The 19,878-nt window shown below is 38.6% G+C and overlaps 1 protein-coding gene across 3 annotated transcripts in view; it reads right to left on the reverse strand.

The window, feature by feature from the left end:
• Positions 1 to 19,878, reverse strand: part of DEUP1 (deuterosome assembly protein 1) — a 78,876-nt gene that overhangs the window by 44,845 nt on the left and 14,153 nt on the right. Inside the window, exons 3-6 of one of the 3 annotated variants that reach the window (XM_070426898.1) lie at positions 16,089 to 16,260; positions 14,629 to 14,724; positions 7,109 to 7,243; positions 1,581 to 1,694 (exon numbers count right to left, since the gene is read on the reverse strand). In XM_070426898.1, the coding sequence (XP_070282999.1) occupies positions 1,581 to 1,694; positions 7,109 to 7,243; positions 14,629 to 14,724; positions 16,089 to 16,260 (517 nt within the window). The remainder of the gene's footprint in view (positions 1 to 1,580; positions 1,695 to 7,108; positions 7,244 to 14,628; positions 14,725 to 16,088; positions 16,261 to 19,878) is intronic. The other 2 variants (XM_070426899.1, XM_070426900.1) reach the window with 2 other exon arrangements.

Raw genomic sequence — 19,878 nt, forward strand, 5'->3', positions numbered from 1 at the left:
CAATAAGAAAACGATTGAAAAAATATCTATTATATACTATGGTATGTATGGTATATCTACTATGTACTATGAAATACTATGCAGAATTAAGTAGAATTTTATGTAGTAACTCAAAATAATATCCTTGGATTATTTATTAAATAAAGACAAAAAATTTAAAAGGAAAAAATGTAACTTCCACACAAATACATTTTTTACATGTTTGTACAAACAAAAGAAAAAGTAGTAAAGATAAATACCTAACTGTTAATAACAGTGTTTATATTAAATGGATAAAAATAGAGTACGAAATGAGGTTTTTTAATTTTACATTACATTATTTTGTGTTGTTGAATTTGGGGAACATGTACAACATATAATTCAAGTAACTTAAAGAAAGAATGAAAAATAAGTGTATCAACCAAACAATATTGGCTTTTTAAAAAAATCCTCACCCGAGGATATTTTTCCACTGATTTTTAGAGTGAAAGAGAGAGAGAAAGACAGAGAGAAATATCCCTGTGAGAGAAACACATCGATTGGTTGCCTCCTGCATGAGTCCTGTCCAAGGCCCAGGCCAGGGAGGAGCCTACAACCGAGGTACTGGCCCTTGACTGGAATCGAACCTGGGACCCTTCAGTCTGCAGGCCAACTCTCCATCTACTGAGTCAAACCAGCTAGGGCCTTATTGGCTTTAATAAAAATTTGAAATTCCTTAGCCAAGCGTTAAAGATGTATTACAATCTGCATCCAACTCACCAGGCTTACCACCTGCTACTCTTTACCACCTCCCACATGGACTCCCAGCCAATTAAACCATTTTCCATTCCCAAAATTTGCCTTTTGCTCTCTTGCTTCAGTGACTTTGTCCCTGTTATTTCCACCACCTAGAATATATTCTGTCTTCTCTCAGAACATATCCATTCTTCCAGGTTCAGGCCCAGTCCAACCCCTGCTGGAGGATGTTTCCTGGTTGAGTCCAAATTTTTCTCTTACTCCTTTGACCTCTAAAAGGATTTTGATCCTTCCCATTCATTTGTCATTGTTATCTGTAAATCAGGACATGCATTATCTCTGTGTCTAAACTGTAAAGTTCTTGAGGGCCCGGACAAAGCAACGCTAGACTTTCTAAGTGACTTGTCCACAGGCATGCAAAAACATACCATAGTAACAATGGGCACTTTTAGTAGCACCATCTTTTGAGACATGTTAGACTAAACTCACCGTTGTAGATATTTCACATACTTTAACCAATGTTAGACATGCTCTGGTTATTTTCTAGTAGTTGGCATTTCTACTTGTAAAAAGATTACAAGCTGAATGGCAAAGATAGCGGTATTTAACCCAGCTGTGGGCAAACTACGGCCCGAGGGCTGGATCCGGCCCGTTTGAAATGAATAAAACTAAAAAAAAAAAAGACCGTACCCTTTTATGTAATGATGTTTACTTTGAATTTATATTAGTTCACACAAACACTCCATCCAGGCTTTTGTTCCGGCCCTCCGGTCCAGTTTAAGAACCCATTGTGGCCCTCGAGTCAAAAAGTTTGCCCACTCCTGAACCTCTAATCTCTTCTCATTTAGAGAATAGTATTAATGTACCTGAAATTGATTGCACTTCTCAGACAATATTTTTTGTTGAGCATCTAAAGAAACCAGATGAGTCTGATATAGTATCTCTTGCTTGTCCCATTCTCTTGATTTTGTTCTAAATTCCTTTAAAAAAAAGTGGAGGGACAAACATAAATTGGAGAAAATTATTCATTTTAAAGCACAATGAACAGGGCTTCTTTCATTTGTACATCTTCATTTTGAGAGAGAAAAAATAAGTGCATTTCCCCCGATTACAAAAACGGATCAAATCATCCATCTTGGATTTATTGCTAGATATATATTAATTTTTACTAGGACTTTGTTTAAAAATTAAGCATTTTATTTGTTAAAAAAAAAAAAAAAGCTTACTAATAAGGAGGTTTCAAGCAACTTTTTGCACCTAGTATTTCCTTTCTATTTCCTGAGCTAACACCAGGAGTGTTTTCCCTTCTTTCTTTCTCTACACTCAGACACCAAACCTGCTCCTTGTTTTTTCTATGGGACAGGGCTTGGACTGATTTAGTCACTGTCCCTATGGCTTTCAAAACGTGAAGCCAAGATCAACTCATCCTTGGGAACAGACTCTCAGGCCTCATTTAGGCAGCACCAGCTGGGCTAGCCTGGGGAAGAAGTGTGGAACCAGCTTGATACAGCAAGCTCAGTTCTTCTAGTTTTTGCTCAAATAGTGTATTCAGGGAGCATGATCATCTGTTCACAACTTAACTCTAGGATATGGCTTTGGGAATGCCAAAGAAAACATCACTGCTCCTCAATTTTGCCTCGGGTTGGCCACTGTATCTGATCTTCCTATCCAGGCTATAAGCAACTGAAGGGTAAGGGCTACTTATTTCATTACTTTTGTATTCCTCATAGTGCCTGACAAAGTGCCAGGCACCACTTATGTTCCATGAACATACAAACAAAAGCATGGTATTAATAGTTCCTAGAATTTAAGCATGTCTCACTAAATTCTGCAAAGAAAACAAAATGGTTGGGAACAAACTCTATAGCTACTAAGTCTTTGACCATATATTATTGCATATAGATGCATGGCATGAATGTATTGATGTTTTCAATGATCAATTCAGTAATTTTTATTAAGTGCCTAGTGCCAACCAGGTACTGTGAAGAGAAGAGAATTTGGAAATATTTCATGATTACATTTTTTGAAAGAAATCAAGGACTACGTAATAAAGTAGGGAAATATACATGTCAGTAAATAATTATACAGTACAAGTACAATATCAGTGGCACATAAAAGCCATGCAGAGGATGTCATGATTATTTCAGCCATCTCCAATAATATGGCAAATTGGAATATTTCATTTGGTCAGAGTCATTGGTGTTACTTTGGAAATTGGCTAAAATGACTGGGTTGGCTATGTTGGGAAGTCAACTTACTTATTTAGACAATGAAAGCTATATCTTGTTTAAAATGAAAAGGAGATAGAATTTCATATTTTCTGTAGAGATTTGATTTTAAGGGACATTTGGGAAATTTTTTATTTTATAAATCAACAAGTTCCAAAATAATCAGTGAAGAAAGGCTATAAAGTAGGAAGCTTTTATAGCAACTAAAGGTGACCTGAGATTGAATGATGGTAATAAGGTTGGAGAAATATGGATAGACCCCCTTTTAAAGTAAATAAGAATACTTTATGATAAATAGGCGATAGTTGATCCTTGAACAATAGGTTGATTTGAACTGCATGGCTCAACTTACACATGGATTTTTTTCAATAAATATTGTAAATGTATTTTCTCTTTCTTATGGTTTTCATAATAACTTTTTCTTTTTTTAGCTTATATTGTAAGAATACAGTATATAATACATATAACATACAAAATATGTGTTAACTACTTGTGTTATCAGTAAGGCTTCTGGTTAACAGTAGGCTATTAATTACATTTTGGGGAGAGTCAAAAGTACATGAATTTTGGCTGCATGGGGTGAGGTCAGCACTCCCAACTCCCTAGTTGTTCAACAGTCAGCTATATATTAAGGTAAATGGAGACAGTTTATTTAAAGTTATTGACTTTGATTCTGACATTCGACAATTTAAAATTTGGTACATGAAAAGAGCATCCTTAGTAATAGTAACAAATTCATAAAATTTGGTTCTAGTAGAAAATAGGCAAAATTTCAAATCAATACAATGCACAAAAATTGATGTTTGCTTTTATTCTAGAAAGGAGCCTTTGAAGTCAGAAGTCAAAATATTGGCAAGGTGGATTTAGATATTTCATATCTTTCAGATAATACTATTTAGCATCACTTACTCAACAACCTCAATCTTAAAAATATTTCCTAACATGCTTTAGGAGACAGGAGCAACGACCTCAACCACTTACAAAGTCTACAACAGATAGAAGTGAGGCCAAGCAAGGCTAGAAATGTGTCACAGACATGTCAGCAGGTCCTGGCTTCCTTGGTCTTACAGCTGTATTGGTTTCAAGATTAGCTAGTAAGCACCAAATATCCAGTACCTATGGGACCTGAAGAGACCGGGAGAGCTTTATGAGGCTTTTTGCAGGGACTGGTGGTCAGTTCAGGTTCCAGAGAGTCTGCAGACTTGCCTGAGCTGTCTGAGGAAGTTCTCCGTGGTTGGAAAGCCTTTTCTAGCCTTTTAAAGTTGAGAGTGGGTCAGGGTTATTAAAATTAGAGTTTCTAGTGGAAGCTACATTATTTTATTTATATATTATTTTACATATTTACATACACACACACACACACACACACACACACACACACATTTAATCCTCACCCGACAATATTTTTCCATTGAATTTTAGAGAGAGTGGAACAGAGAGGGAAAGACACAGAGAAATATTGGTGTGAGAGAAACACATCGATTGGTTGTCTCCTGCACGTGCCCAGACCAGGGCCCAGGCTGGGGAGGAGCCTGCAACCAAGGTATGTGCCCTTGATCAGAATCGAACCTGGGACCCTTTGGTCTGCAGGCCAATGCTCTATCCACTGAGCCAGGACTATACACATATATTTTAATCCCTCTACTAAACATTGAGAAATGAAACAAACATTTCCTTAGTAATCACTCTATGTCAAGGACTCTACAAGCCTCCACCTATAAGATAGTTTTAACTATTTATTGTGAAACTTTTCATACTTACATAAAAGTAGAAAGTATAGCAAACTTCCATGTACCCTTCACTAGTTTAACTACCTTTGGCTTGGTCCCTTTTTATTTCACCTCTCTCTTTAACCCTTTTTTGTTGGGAGTGTTTTAAGACAACATCCAAACCTCATGTATTTTCACCCCTGGATGTTTCAGCACACATATAATTAATATATATGTATATTTATATATTTTTTCTTTCATAACCACAATGTCACCTGTAAGATATTTTCAGCCCCATTTATTGATGATAAAATGGAATCTCTGAGGTTAACAACGTGCCCAAAGGTCACAGGGCAAACACTAGTCAGTCATGACCTGCTTTAAGCTGGAAACTGTCCTGTTGTACTGGAGCGCGCTGCTTCCCATTGCTCTATTACTCTAGCAGCGTATAGATGTTTGTCCCAAAGGAAAAGCTTAGATGCAGACTGAAACTGGAACAGCCCATCTCCTACATATTAATTTTTCGCATGGCTCTACGTAAAAACAGTTGCGTGAAGTGTTTCCATAATTATACAATTAAACTGAAATTAAACTGAATCCACATAGTGTGCCTAAGATTTTTGTACAAATATAAATGTCATATTTTGTGACTAATTTCCACTATAACTTTATGACATATTTTATGTAAGTATTTAGTTTCCTAAATGTAAAAAGTGTGCACATAAAGTAGTTAATATTAACTTAAGGTTTTCTTTGTCTGAACGAATGTGGTTTTCCCACTAACCCGCATGAGAGTCGGTCAGATGGGTCACCAGTGGCTGGACTGCTGCGTTTTCCGTGAAAGCACATGTGCAGACGGTGCCCATCTTTAGCCGTCTCCCATGAGACTGGTCTGTTTCTAAAGCCAGTTCAGTTACCCCACTGCAAGCGCCGGGGGTGATGCATGCTGCATTTTCCTAGAGGGTCAACTGTACTTAGTGGTAGTCATTTTGTATTAAAAGTGTATGTTCATTATTGGGTAGAATACAAAATTTGCAGGAATTTAAAAACTCAAATCCCAAACTTCCAGCAATGTTATTGTAACAGGCTGGTTTTAGGGCTGTGATCCAAGATTTTTTTTTCTGCTCTTAAAAATATTTAGGAGGAGCCATGGCCGGCGGGCTCAGTGGTTAGAGCACCGACCTGTGCACTGGAGGGTCTCAGGTTCGAGGGCATGTACCTGGGTTGCAAGTTTGATTGTGCCCCCTCCTCCGGGTTGCGGTATGTGCAGGAGGCAACCAATGGACGTGTCTCGCATCAATGTCTCTCTCTCTCTCTCTCTCTCTCTCTCTCTCTCTCTCTCTCTTTCCCTTCCTCCCTACCTCCCTATCCTTGCCCTTCTACTCTCTCTTAAAAAAAATCAATGGAAAAAATACCCTCACTCCTTGGGTGAGGATTAAAAAATATATTATTTAGGAGGAAAGTTTAAGAAGGATTGGTCATTGAAGAATGAGATGATAAAGTATCAAACCAGGCAATGAAATTTAGGTAGAAGGAAGGAGATGAGAGGCACTGGAAAAGGAAAGGGGAAAACCTGGGCTGGAACATGAGGAATAAGAGAAAGGGCCAGATGGGAGATTCCTAAGGTTCCTGCCTGGGTGACTGGGAGGTGCGGAACACCATCCACAAGGGGGAAGAAACTGAAATCGTTGTCTGGGGTTTGGGCTTGAGAACAAATGAAAGAAATTGAGTGAGATAACACGATAAGGGTCAACTGAAGGTGAATTAGAAAAGAACTGAGCGGCACTGGAGACTCATCTGATGTCAGGGAATAGGACTTTATAGTAGAATCTTCATCTGCTGTTACATGACCTGTAGGCAGAGTGCTCAAGAGCACAGGGAAGGAAAATAGCTGGCTTATTTTTTCCAAGGCCGGAACGTTAAGGCGATAAGAGTGAGTGCATCTGTGACATAGTAGAACTTTCAAGGGACCGAGGTTTTAGACATTCTAGGTGATACCTGGTGGCTAAATTGGAGTGGCACTACCTCTTTAAAGAAAAAGTCCTGACACTTCACACTCTGTTCTGAAAACTGTTGTGGGGCTTCACTGGGATTTAATTCCTAATAGTTAAGTAGGAATTAAAAGATTTATTAGATATTCGCTCTAACAGACCCCAGGGATGTCCTTCAATTTCACTCAACTCTGCAGTTTCTTTTAACTTTTTTTTTTTCTTTCCAAAAATGCTGGTATGTGTGAAAGTTGAATAAATCAAAGTGCCTGAGTGGAAGGTACACTATGAAAATGTATTCAATGAGAAGTTGATCTGTAGTGGTATTCGTTGCCATAGCTGCTCATGCCGTGTGTACACTAGAGACAAATAGCGCCATCCCACCCACCCCACCCCACTCCACCCCACCCCTACCACAAGGAAAATCGATCTTGAATACACGTGAAGACACTAAGAAAACATAGCTCACCTCTAATTTCTGGTTCAAATTACTTGGTTCAAAGGGTGTGTCTTCTTTGAGATGTGGTAACTCTTTTCGTCGAAATTTATTTTGTTTCATCTGGTGTAATCTCAGTTTTTCAAAGCTATTAGTTAGTTTGGAAAACTGTAAATAATAGAGAATGCTAACATGTTACTATTACTGGTAATTCCTAACTTGATTTCACCAGAGTTCTTTTCTGGTTTACCTCTTTGAAAATTTAAGTCATGATTAGAAAATGCAATAAAGCTTAAATGTTCCAATTAGTGCAAACAGAACCAGTTATTAAAACTAACTTATTGAAGCTGAACACAATTCAGCTCCTAGGTAAATTTGGGATTTCATTAACTGCACAGTTAAACAGTGACTCACTTGATAAATGTTTTGTTCAGTTTGGCTTAACCATATGTAGTAAAGCTCATAATTTTAAAAAGTCAAGTGTTTTCCTTATTTTTATTTAGTGACATCTTGTGCTGCCAGCTTTAATTTCAGTGTCTCAAACTAGAAAATAACCAACTTATGCTTTATTCAGGAAAACAAAATACTGAATTTAAAAGATAGAAACAACAGAAATTGCTTACTCATGTTGATATAAAGTTAAGGAAATTTAAATATCAAAATTGATAAATTTCTCTTACCAAGAATTCTTTTTATAATTTAGACTATTATATTTTTGTGTGTTTTTTTTTTACTGTCAAATAATAAAAGCAGCATGGTTTATCAACATCTGTGAGCAAATTTCTGTATGTTTACAAAAGATTTTTTTTGTTTTTTTTACTTTTTATTTACAAATAATTATAGATTCACAGGAAGTTACAAAGATATTAAGAGAGGTTCTGAATCCTCTTCACCCAGTCTTTCCTAATATTTACACTTTAATGAACTATCCTATATAATAAAAGGCTAATATGCAAATTGTCCCCTCAATCAGGAGTTCAACCAGGGGGGAGGGCTGGCTGACCAACCCCCTGTGGCCCTTCTCCTTGGCCGCCCCGAACCTAATCGGGGTGGGGCCAGCTGGACCCAACCTGTGCACGAATTCATGCACTGGGCCTCTAGTGGTACAATATCAAACCCAGGAAATTGACATCAGTCTAATATATTTTTATTGCTCACTATAATCCCATGGCATGGATGTAACCACAGTTTTTTTAATCATTCACATATTGAAACATTTCGGTTATTTCCAGTTTGGGGTATTATAAACAAAGCTATGGACAATGCTGCTACTTTATTGAATATTAAGTAGTCACTTCTGCTATCTTTTTTCTCATATAATGAAAAAATTGAGATATAATTCATCTACCATAAAATTCACCCTTTAAACTATATAATTTATTGATTTTTACTATGTTCACAAAATTGTGCAACCTTCACACTAATTAAATATTTTCATTGCTGCAAAAAGAAATGTCATACCTATTTATAGTGACTACACATTTTCTCCTTCCCCAAGCCCCTGGTAACTACTAAAATCCACTTTTTGTGTCTATAGGATTTGCTTGTTCTGATCATGTCATCATGATGGAATCATCCAATATGTGGTCTTTTGTGTCTGGCTTCTTTCTCTTAGCATAATGCTTTCAAGATTCACCCATATTATAACACGGAACAGTAAATACTTCGTTCCTTTTTATGGCTAATATTCCATTGTATGGACATATCATATTTGTTCATCCATTCATCTATTTATGAAAATTTGGGTTACTTCCACTTTTTTGGATATTGTGAAAATGCTGCTCTGAACATTTGTACAGGTTTTTGTATGGGCATATGTTTTTATTTCTCTTAGGTATATACCTAGGAGTAGAACTGCCGGGTCATATGGAAACTCTAAGTTTAACTTTTTAAGGAACTGCCAAATTGTTTTCAAAATCATTTTCCATTCCCACTGGCAACATATAGGGTTCCAATTTCTCTATATCCTCATTGCACATGCTATGGTCCATCTTTTTTATTATAACCACCCTAGTGGGTGTGGAGGGATTATTTCATATGGCTTTGATTTGCATTTCCCTCATGATTAATGATGCTGAGCATTTCCATGTGCTTATTGGCCATTTCTATATCTCTTTTGTAGAAATGTCTATTCATATCTTTGTTTTTAAACTTTGTCATTTGTCTTTTTATTGTTGACAAGTTATTTTTAGATTTTGGATACTGGTCACTTATCAGAAATATAATTTGCAAATGTTTTCTCCCATTTTGTGTGTTGTCTTTTGACTTTCTTGATGGTGTCCTTTGAAGCACAAAGGTTTTTCAATTTTGATAAAGTCAGGTCTGTCAAACTTTTCTTGTGCTTTTGGTGCCAAATCTAAGATACCAAATGCAAAATTAGAAATATTTACTCCTAATGTTTTCTTCTAAGAGTTTTACAGATTTAGTTTTTACAGTTAGGTCTTTGATTAATTTTGAGTTAATTTTGTTTATGGTTTAGGAAGGTTCCAACTTAATTCTTTGTATTTTGTGGATATTCAGTTGTCCCTTTCCTGTTTGTTAAAAAGACAATAGTCTTTTCCCACTGAGTTATCCTGTCACCACTTTTGCTTTTTTTAAAAATTAATATTTGCCTGGTGTGTTTTTCTATCTTTTTACTTTCAATGTACACACATAGTTCTATTTGAAGCGAGTGCCTGGAATAGAGTACTGCATAGGGTTGTGTCATATTTTTAAAATTTACTCTGTCATTTCTCCATCTTTTAATTGGTATATTTAGACTGTTTCCATTTAATGTAATTATTGATGTTAGGGCTTAAGCCTGACTTGTTTTGTTTCGTTTGTTCACCAGTTTTTGGTTTTGTTACCGGGAAACCTGGGTTTGGACTGCCTGTTGCTATGTCCAATAATGAAGGCAGGGTTGAACCATATAAGGCGTTTATTGAGAAGGCCAGCCAACCAAGAAGATGGGGCACTTACAAGCATCCAATCCTGCCGTACAGTAAGGTGCAGGGGACAGGATTATAAAGGGGAAGAGGGTAGGGTGAGGCTGGAACGGACATCAGCTATTGTCCTTAGTCATCGGGCGATGAGATAATGTTGATGAGATGAAGTTTTGACTCCTGGTGGGCCGGCCTGGCCATGCTTATCGGTTCTGCTTGCTGGATTCACAGCTGTGTCACTCCTCAGTCGCTTCGCACAGGCCTCGAAAAGGAAACTTAAGAAAAACTTAACCCCCTATTCACATATGAGAAACTTAACCCCCTATTCACATAAGATATGTGTTCTAAGATTTAAAATAATATGATTATTTTTCACATTAATTCAGGTGCTCTATCTATAATTATAGGCCCCCCCCTGCCCCCCCCCCCCCCCCCCCCCCCCGCATCAGTTTCTCTCTTTTAGTTTTCATGTCTCCATCTGGGTTAATTTATATTTTTTAGAATTCCATTTTAAATTACCTATAGTTTTTTGAATATATCTCTTCATATAGCTTTTTAAGTTGATGCTCTAGGTATTATGTTATATGTACATTGTTAACGCAAATCTCTACTGGTGTTGAGATTTTGCCAGTTCAAATGAAGTATAGAAATGGTATTTCTCTTTATGCCCCTTTACCCTGATCCATTTATAACATTGTTGTCTTAAGTATTTCCTCAACATACATTAAGAACCACATTAGACATTGTTTAAATTTTTGCATCAGCTGTCAAACCATTTAGAAAACTCAAGAAAAGTCTATTATATTTAACCATGTTTTTACTCTTTCCAGTGCTTTTTCTTTCTTCCTGATGTTTCAAGATTCTTTTTCATTTCCTTTCTGCTGAAAGAACCTCCGTTAGCCGTCCTTTCAGTGTAGGTATATTGGTGACAAATTCTCTTAGTTTTCCTTCATTTGAGAATGTCTCAATTTCCCCTTCATTCTGAGACATAGATTTCCTGGGCATAGAATTCTGGGTTGATATTTCTGTTCTTTCAGAAATTGAAAAATATTCCACTTCTTCCTGGCCTCCATGGATTTGGATGAGAAATCTCCTACCTGAATTGGTTTTTCCCTACAGGTACAATGTTATTTCTCTCTTTCTGCTTCCAAGATATTTTCTTTGCCTTTTAGTTTTCGGAATTTGGGCTATGATGTGTTCTTTTGGTGTAGGTGTCTTTGGGTTTATCATGTTTCACTAAGCTTCTTGAGTCTGTAAGTTTACATCTTTTGCCAAGTTTTGAAACTTTTCAGCCATTGCTTCATTGAATACTTTTTCGTTCCCACCTTGCTCTCCTCTCCTCCTGGGACTCTGATGACACAGATCTTCAATCTTTTCGTATAGTACTACATGTTCTGGAGGTTAATTTTCTGTTAATCTATTTTCTCTCTGTTGTTCAGATTGGGTAATTTCTATTTTGCTGTTTTCAAATGATTATTTTCTCTATCCTCTCCATTCTACTTGTAAGCCCATCCATTGACTTTTTTTTTTTAGTTTGGTTATTGTATTTTTTCAGTTATAAAATTTGTAATTGGTTGTTCTTTATATTTTTACTTATTTGTTAAAACTTTCTACTTTATCATTTGTTTCAAGTATGTTTGTAAATTGCTCATTGAAGCATCTTTATACTAGCTGCTTTAAAATCCTTGTCAGATAATTCTAACATCTGTTTTAACTCACTATTGGCATCACTTGGTTATCTTTTCTCATCTAAGTTGAGATCTTTCTGGTTCTGGTAAAATAAGTGATGTTTTTATTGAAATATATACATTTTTGGGTATTGTGTTATGACACTCTGGATTTTATTTAAGTATTGTGTTTTAGCAGTCCTCTTCTGATAACATTCCAGCAGGGAAAATGGCATGCTATCTCATTACTTCCAGCTGGCAGTGGAAGTCCAGGTCTTGGCCTTAGTTGGTAACCCAGGAAAGGTGCTCCTTATTGATGTTGAGTGGCAGTGGGACTTCAGGTTGAGGTGCATAGGTGCCTTGTTGCTGTTTCTCACATGGCCTTCAGGGATACTATAGTGAGGTTAGGTAGTCTTGTTACCACAGAGGGGTGGTGAGCAACCTGACTCCTCAATAGGCTTCCCCATACCACTCCAGAGAGGAGGAGGAGGCATGCGTCATCACCAGCAGATGAGCATAGGAATCTAGGCTCTCACATGGTCTCCACAGACACTATGGGTTGGGTGGTGGTGTGGGGAGTGGCTTCGTTACTGCCCAGTGGTAATGAAATTCCTGGCTCTTCACTCCATCCTCTTTGATACCTCCCAGGCGGGGGAGGGTCTGGGCTGGGCTAGTCTGTCTACTGAGTCTCTGCTGGTGAGATGGGTTTGGGATTGTATTCTTTTTTCTGGCGTGTTTGGCTGCAGTAATCATGTTTAATCTTGCGAGGCTGTCTTTTCATTGGTCTTTTGGCTGAAGAGAGAAGTCTTTCTTTGGGGCTCTTTTTGTTTGTTTGTGCCCACTGGAGTGTCTAGGTTGCCGGCTTCTCTGTTACTCAGTCTGGGACATAAGAGACAAATAGAGATCCCAGGGAACTCACTCTCATGTTGTTCCTTGGGTCCCATGGTCCTAATTGTCTGTCTCTTCTCTTTACTTCTCGGAGTCTCCTTATACTGTTATAAATAATGTCCAGGGTTTCTAGTTGCATTTAACAGGACAGATAGGGAAAAGTAAATCGCCTCCAGGTTTATAGAAGTGGAAATCTCAAAAAAATTTATATATATAACAATTTTATTATGGTTAGAAGGAAAAGAAAATATCCCCTTGAAAAAAAGCAATTTCTACAAGAAAGCTTTGGCAGAGTTGAGCTATTCAAGGCAGAGAGCAGTAAAGTGTATCCTTAATGTATTTCAGAAAAATGAAATTGTAAATAAACCAGGAATTTCAAAGAAGGAGGCAGTAGAGTAAGCTAGCAAGAACAAAAGCATGTTCGCCACAAGACAGCATTTTCTGGTTAAAAAATGACATATTACTAGCTATTATACAAACCAAGTCAGTACATAGTACTTTCTTCTTTTTGTTTTTTTACTTCCTTCCCTCTTTCTTTCTCTTCTGTTCTCCCTCCCTAATTCTCTTCTTTCCGTTCTTTTAACCAGAGAAGAAAAGAGAAGCAAAAACAGCAGTGGAAGCAGATGGTTCAACAATAATGTAATGTTTCCAAAGTGTGTTCTTTGAAACACCTGCTGACGGTGTTTACCTTGTAATACTGTACTATAGTATAGTAGGTTTGGGTTTAAAAATAAAAAGGGTTCCATGGTCAGATATGCTTGGAAAATGATGGATTAAAAAGGCTACATGCATGTGTTTAAAGCAGGGCTTCTCACAGCATCTAATATGCTAATATGCACTGTGACTATCCAGGAGCAGAGGAGTAGACATTTTCTACACTCTCAGTATTAGCCTTTCACAGGACAAATTTCTGTGAAATTGCAATGAAGATATTTGTTGTTTAGCCAGCAGCCAAGCAAAGCATCAAGTGTCTAGGATTCATATACTAAATGACTGTTCAATACCTGTAAACAAGGCCCAAAACACTTTAACAACAGGCTTAAAAAATGCAAGAAATTAAAGATTTGACAAGCATGACTGAACTAGTGAAATATAATATAGAGATCATACTCAACTTGTATCTATATATTTTCAAACTTATTCCAGATCAGTTATAGTGATTTCATATTTATGTTGCAATTTTAGAGCTTTATCTTTATAGAAAATGCAAGGTTGATTCTCATTAAGTGTTAAATGTTTAGTTTTAGCAAGGAAAAACCAGGTTTCATAATTCAAGCTACCACCTAGTGGCAGTTATTTAAATTGCAGGCAAAATGTCTAAGATTGATAAGATCATATCAATTACGTGACATCAAATGCTTCATATTCCAATATTAATGGCTGGTAACCTCCCTAAAAAAGGTACTTAAGGAAGAGCATTAGCTACTTTGGGCTCTTTTGACTATATTATCGAAGTAAGCAAGGATGTATCATCTACTAGCCCGGAGATGCTCAGATGATTATCACCTGATGTGTTATCTGGGTTGGGGAGAGAGACTGTTCTATGGCCCAGTGGGAGATATGGGAGTAAATCGGAAGGAAAGCAGTATTCCTCTCATCACGTGTGCAGAGCCCTATCATTTCTGAAACAGCCTCTCAGTAACACAGGAATAAAACCCAGTTTTGTTCTGTCAATGATCTACTTCATAATAGCAAATGTGCACATTTTAAACGGCCGTAGAAAAAAGGATTTCCCTATGAGGGAGTAATGACTCCAAAATACTAATTTAGTTGTTATTGTTGTTGTTCACATAGCTATTTATTATATAACTAACCAACAAGCCACTTGACAAACAGAACGCTATTAGTCTAGCGGTGTGCTAACAGTTAACGAGAAGATACAGAGCGGACAATCTAGTAAAAGACAAAATCAATGCATCTACAGCAGTGAAAGACAGGGCCCAACATATAACCGCCGGTTAAAATATGAGAGCTTTTGCTTGCACTTAAAACAATCCGTGTTAATAAAGTCAACACAACTTTTATAGGTCAAAACATACATCAAAATGTGTGATATTCAATGAAGGAGCCTCCTTACTTGAGCTTTTAGGGTTTGCAGTTGTCCTTCATAATTCTGTGTCATTGCTAAGTTACATTTTTCCAGACTGTCCAGCTTCTGTCTAAGTAATCCCACCTGCATTGGGAATAAAATTTAATTTTGATTTTACTAAATTTTGCCTGACAAAGTTAAAAAATGTGCAAAAGAGAGGTACAATTCAAATAAAACTGCTGTACCAAACCAAGCATAAATATTTGTCCTAAAGTGCTTAAAATAGCCGTTACTAATTAAATCCACAAAAAACAAACACTGCTGGCACTGTTCCACTGGGCACACATCGGGACAGTACGGCCTGGAGGTTTGGCCGGAGACCTCATCGCCTCGCGTGTCATATTAAGGTGTGGGATTTACTTCGCACGATCTTCTTGGCGGGCTTATGTTGTCGGTACGCGGGCAGAAGCCCTACCGGCCCTCTTCAGCTCTTCCTTTAAGCCCCACTGCCTTCCGTGGGAGCTCTGCTTTGGCAGGACGATGGAATAATCGTTACGTTTTTATAAGAACTAACATATGAAAAAAAATGTCCGACAGGATTTGGCTTACAGAGTTTGTCTGCTTGAAAGCAGGGGAGGCATCTGTTTACACATCTGCGCCGGTACAGGTGTGGCAGTGAGAGAACAGTCCTCGCACAGGTACCGTGAAGGGAAACCGGAGCCAGTAACTCGGTCAACTACACCAAACAATGACATCGCTAGCTATGCCAGAAACCAAATTCAGGGAGAGGCCTATACAGGGAGGAAAGTGGCTGCTGAACGCATCGACCATATTTGATTAGTAAACATTTCTCTTCTGCCTCGTCCCAAAGAAAGATTCACAGACCCGGAAGTCCACCTTAGGTAAAGCATGTGGCTTTCCTGAACTCCTCTGCAGGCCTGAGAGCATCACACATTCTGCTACAGCCTAAGCGGCCTCCCAGGGGCTGAGGGCTCGCCTCTTGACTGAGTGCCAGGCACACACACACCCTCCGCCCGCACACACACACGCATGCACACACACACACACACACACACACACATCCTTCACCAAACTCTTCACATTCCACTCCTTTTAGGACATATTTTTCTAGTGGATTAGAAAGTGCAAATGCTCTTGAACTCTGCCTTGTCCGCGGACCCAGCTTTGACAACAACTATGTTTCTACAGCAGCAAAAGCACTGACATGTTACCTTGCCAGCAATATTTATTGCACGCACGTACTGAATGCTTACTTTCCTAGATGGCATTGATACTATATTTCTGTCTACATCAGCACATTTTTATGGGTTTAGGCTCTGTCACTTATTTTGATAGAACACATTTAGCACATTATGGCAGGATTTTGAGCAATAATTGCTATTGCTGATGCCGCATAAAAACGATGTGTAATGAAAAACAGTCTGATAGACTAAGTACTATTTATAATAGTCCGAGAATTAATGTTTATTAATACAAACATTCAGTACCTCTTGACCCTTCTGATCCAAACAAGTCTGTGCATTTGCCAACTCTTGATCCCGAAGATCTAACCTTGTTTCCAAAGCCCGCATCTTCCTCTCCCAGTCCAATTTCTTGTTGCTGACCATGATGTCAATTTGTTCCATTAATTCCTGAAGCTCAGCCTCACAAGGAGAAGCTCTGCCAATTATAGAAAAGTAAAATACATTTTTAAAAAGCTAATTGTGAGGTCAAGAAAAAATTATTACCTGGCTCTGAATAAATCACTAGTTCCTCAAATTGTTAAATTATGTAAGTAGGAAGAAGCCTGAAAGCTAGAGGTGGTTTTTTTGTGTGTTTTGCTTTGTTTTGTTAATCCTTACCTAAGGATATTTTGACTTTTTTAGAGAGAATGGAAGGGAGGGGAGGGAGAGGGAGGGAGAGAGAGAAAGAAACATTGATGTGGATGTGAGAGACACACATTGACACATTGACTGGTTGCTGGGGATCGAACCTAGAACCCAGGTACATGCCCTTGACTGGGAATCTAACCTGCATTGTGTGGATCATGTCAGAAACAAGTTTGCAATAAAAGTCAGATAAAAAAATAAGTAAGTAAATAAATAAATAGCATTTTAGAGCATACAAATTCTAAGGACAATTCTCATTATGAAAAGTGGTTCCATGTTCTTGCATGTAAATATCCATGTACCTGTGTACATCATAGTTTGAGGTTAGACGGCAGGCGGAATAGGACTTCAGTTGTTCCTGTCAGGGGCAGAAGAGCAAGCCCAGTCAAGGCAGGGCCAGGTTCAAGGGTACTGCCTGGTTTCAGGGCCGCTGCTCGAGGAGGGTGTGATCTGGTTGTCAGTTTGGAAGGAATCTGATCAGGCAGGTGTGGGCAAAGAACGGAAGTCTTCAGACAATGGGGATACTATTAGTCAGAGGTGGCAGTATCTCGGGTCTCTGAGGGTCTGCTGTGTTTGAAACAAAACCCTTGGTAATAACTACAATTATGAAGACGGAGAGTTGGTGAGAAGAGAGGTGGCTGGGGGCTTCCGGGCCGGGTTCTCCTTCGGAGAAGAGGAAGCATAGCCCAGCCACCCAGCACACACTTGTCCGTGTTAGAAAAGCAAGTTATTTCGCATCCATTCAATGCTGGTGATGGGCTTCTGATATATTTGTGTAGCTGGGGAAAGTCAGGCGGAGAGGCAGGTGCAAACTGACGTTTCCTACATTTGATTTCACCAAATCAGAATTTTAGGATAATTAACGATCATTTAGCATTTTGAAAATACAGAGACCCAGTGAGGTCAAAATCACACATAAATTAGCGACAGAGCCAGAACTGGATTGTAGGCAGCTGTTTCCCATCTTAAGCCCCTTCCTGCATTCCACACAGGAAAAGATGTGGGGTGTTTTTAATAAGAACTTGTTTGAAATATATAATGCAAATTAGCTCCATTGCAATAGGGTTAGAACAGGTATTAGAACCCAGAGAACTCAGAATTTCTGGAGTTGCTTTCTAAAATACCCAGAGTCAACCCAGACAAGGGATGTCCCTTTGAATGTTTATTCAACAGCAGAGAGGTTTCAAACACAAAGTGCCAGCCTTAGCATTCCTGGGATAAGGCCCAAAGACTCTCAAGTTTTACTTAAAATCTAAAACAAATTCGAGGAAAGGAACTACTAGTTCCTCTATAAAAAACAATAGAACAAAAAGATTAGTTTTCACACCATCTTCTTTTTCATAACAACATGTATCAGCCTTTACTGTAAATACACTTTGCTTATTTTTTCTGCTAGTATAAGCTCTGAAAGGAAAGGACTATATCAGTCTGTTTATCACTATCTCACCAGAACTCAGCCCAGTGCCCCAGCACGTAACGGATGCTCATTGCAAAATGAACAAATGAGTTCTTTTCATCACTATCTTATTTTAAACTATTTTGCTTGATTTCAGAGAGGAAGGGAGAGGGAGAGAGAGATAGAAACATCAATGATGAGTGAGAATCATTGGCCGGCTGCCTCCTGCACGCCCCCTGGCTGAGCCCACAATCAGGGCATGTGCCCAGATCAGGAATGGAACCGAGACTTCCTGGTTCATAGGCCGATGCTCAACCACTGAGCCACGTCAGTGGCATGTAGAAATGCAGCATGCTAATGGAACTTGAGGTTTAGGCCCAAAGGAAAAGTATGGAATAATGTAAGCTACTCAATCAATATTGTTAAATGAATAAATGTTTTGTTCTCTGGTTAAGACTAAGCTATGCAAAAGTTAGGATAGTATACTCTTGGGTGGAAGGACTTTTACAACCATCTAGCCCAACTACCCATACAGCGTCTGCATATCTTCTACAAATGTTTCTTAAGAGAATCGTCTATCATACCCCACCGATCAGATTCAGCAGGTCTAGGACAGAGCCCAAGATTCTGCATTGGTAACAAAGATATCGAGTGATTCTGGTGCATGTGAAGGTTTGTGATCCATTTTGCAATAGCACTGCCAAAAGGTCACCCAGCGTATGTCTGAATTCTTCCTTTAGCAGGTAACCACTGACTGAGATTGTGTCCAGATGAGTTTTTAAAAGTTATTTCCTATACTGAAGAACTCTTTCATCCACTGGTCCTAATGTGATCCATCGGGACTATTCAAAATAGTCAACCTTAAAGTGCTTGAATAACACAGTTATCAGTATGATGAATACAGTTACCAGTGTACCTCCAGATTCCCCTGCATCTTCTCTCCTCGGTGCTCCATATTAGAGGCTGAACATACAGACAATGGCCAGAACACATGACAACAGACTCAGACCCATAATCTCTACAGCCACGGTCCTAGAATGGTCAGGACTTGGTCAATGACTGACAGCTTCCTTAATTTTTGCCCCCACTTCCAAATCAGGACCAACTGGAGAAAGCCAAATATGCTTCCCAAATCAATCATGTAAGATGCCCCCCTTCTCGCATCCTGCCTCCAGGTTCTCTGTGCCAGCAGCCTCCAATCGAGCACACCTTAAGCCCTTTGCTCACCAGAGACCTTTTCTATTCTCCTGCCTGCCTTTGTGTCTCTGCCAAATGCAAGTGATGGTGGCTGACTCCCTTTCTGTAACAGGCGCTGAATTAAATAGGCTTCATTTGTTCTCATCTGGGTGGTCTTTGTTTATTCCCTTCAATTGCCCATAAGATTTTTTTCCTCTGCCACTCACTACCTAGCATACTGCCTGGAAAATACTAGATGCTTAATATACATGAGTTAAATGAGTGAAAGAATGAATGACTATGGTAAGACTTTCAGACTCTTCATAACTCCCAGGGACTCTCCTCTGAACATGTTCCCGTTTGTCGATTTCCTCCTTGAAATATGCCACTCAGAACTTTCTGTATGATCTAAGCATGATCTAATCAACTTGGAGAGGGACTCTCACATCCTTTGTTTTAGGTGCCATATATTTTTATTGAAGCAGATAAAGATCAGTTTGAATCGGGGAGGGGAGAAGGCAAAGCATACTTTTCAAGGTGCTTTTATCCTTGTCTAAACACCTCATTTCTTTGCCATACATGCCATGAGTAAAGCCGCCAGGTCACTATCTTGTGCTTGTTTAGTTATGGGGGGGCACAAGGGCAGGGCTTTATATTTTCCTTATTAAGATTTAGCTTGATAGTTTCAGCCTCTCAGTGTGGCTCATCATGACTGGTTCTTTAATGAAGCAAATATTCATTAAGTGGCTGCGGTCCACTGTGTGAGGAACTGGGAAGAGAGAGACACAAGATCAACTGCCTGTGGGTAGACACCTACAAGGCAGGCAGGAACAATGA

This window comes from Myotis yumanensis, unplaced genomic scaffold, assembly GCF_028538775.1.
Source record: "Myotis yumanensis isolate MYYU_CA2020_CCGP unplaced genomic scaffold, mMyoYum1.0.hap1 SCAF_10, whole genome shotgun sequence".
Lineage (NCBI taxonomy): Eukaryota > Metazoa > Chordata > Mammalia > Chiroptera > Vespertilionidae > Myotis > Myotis yumanensis.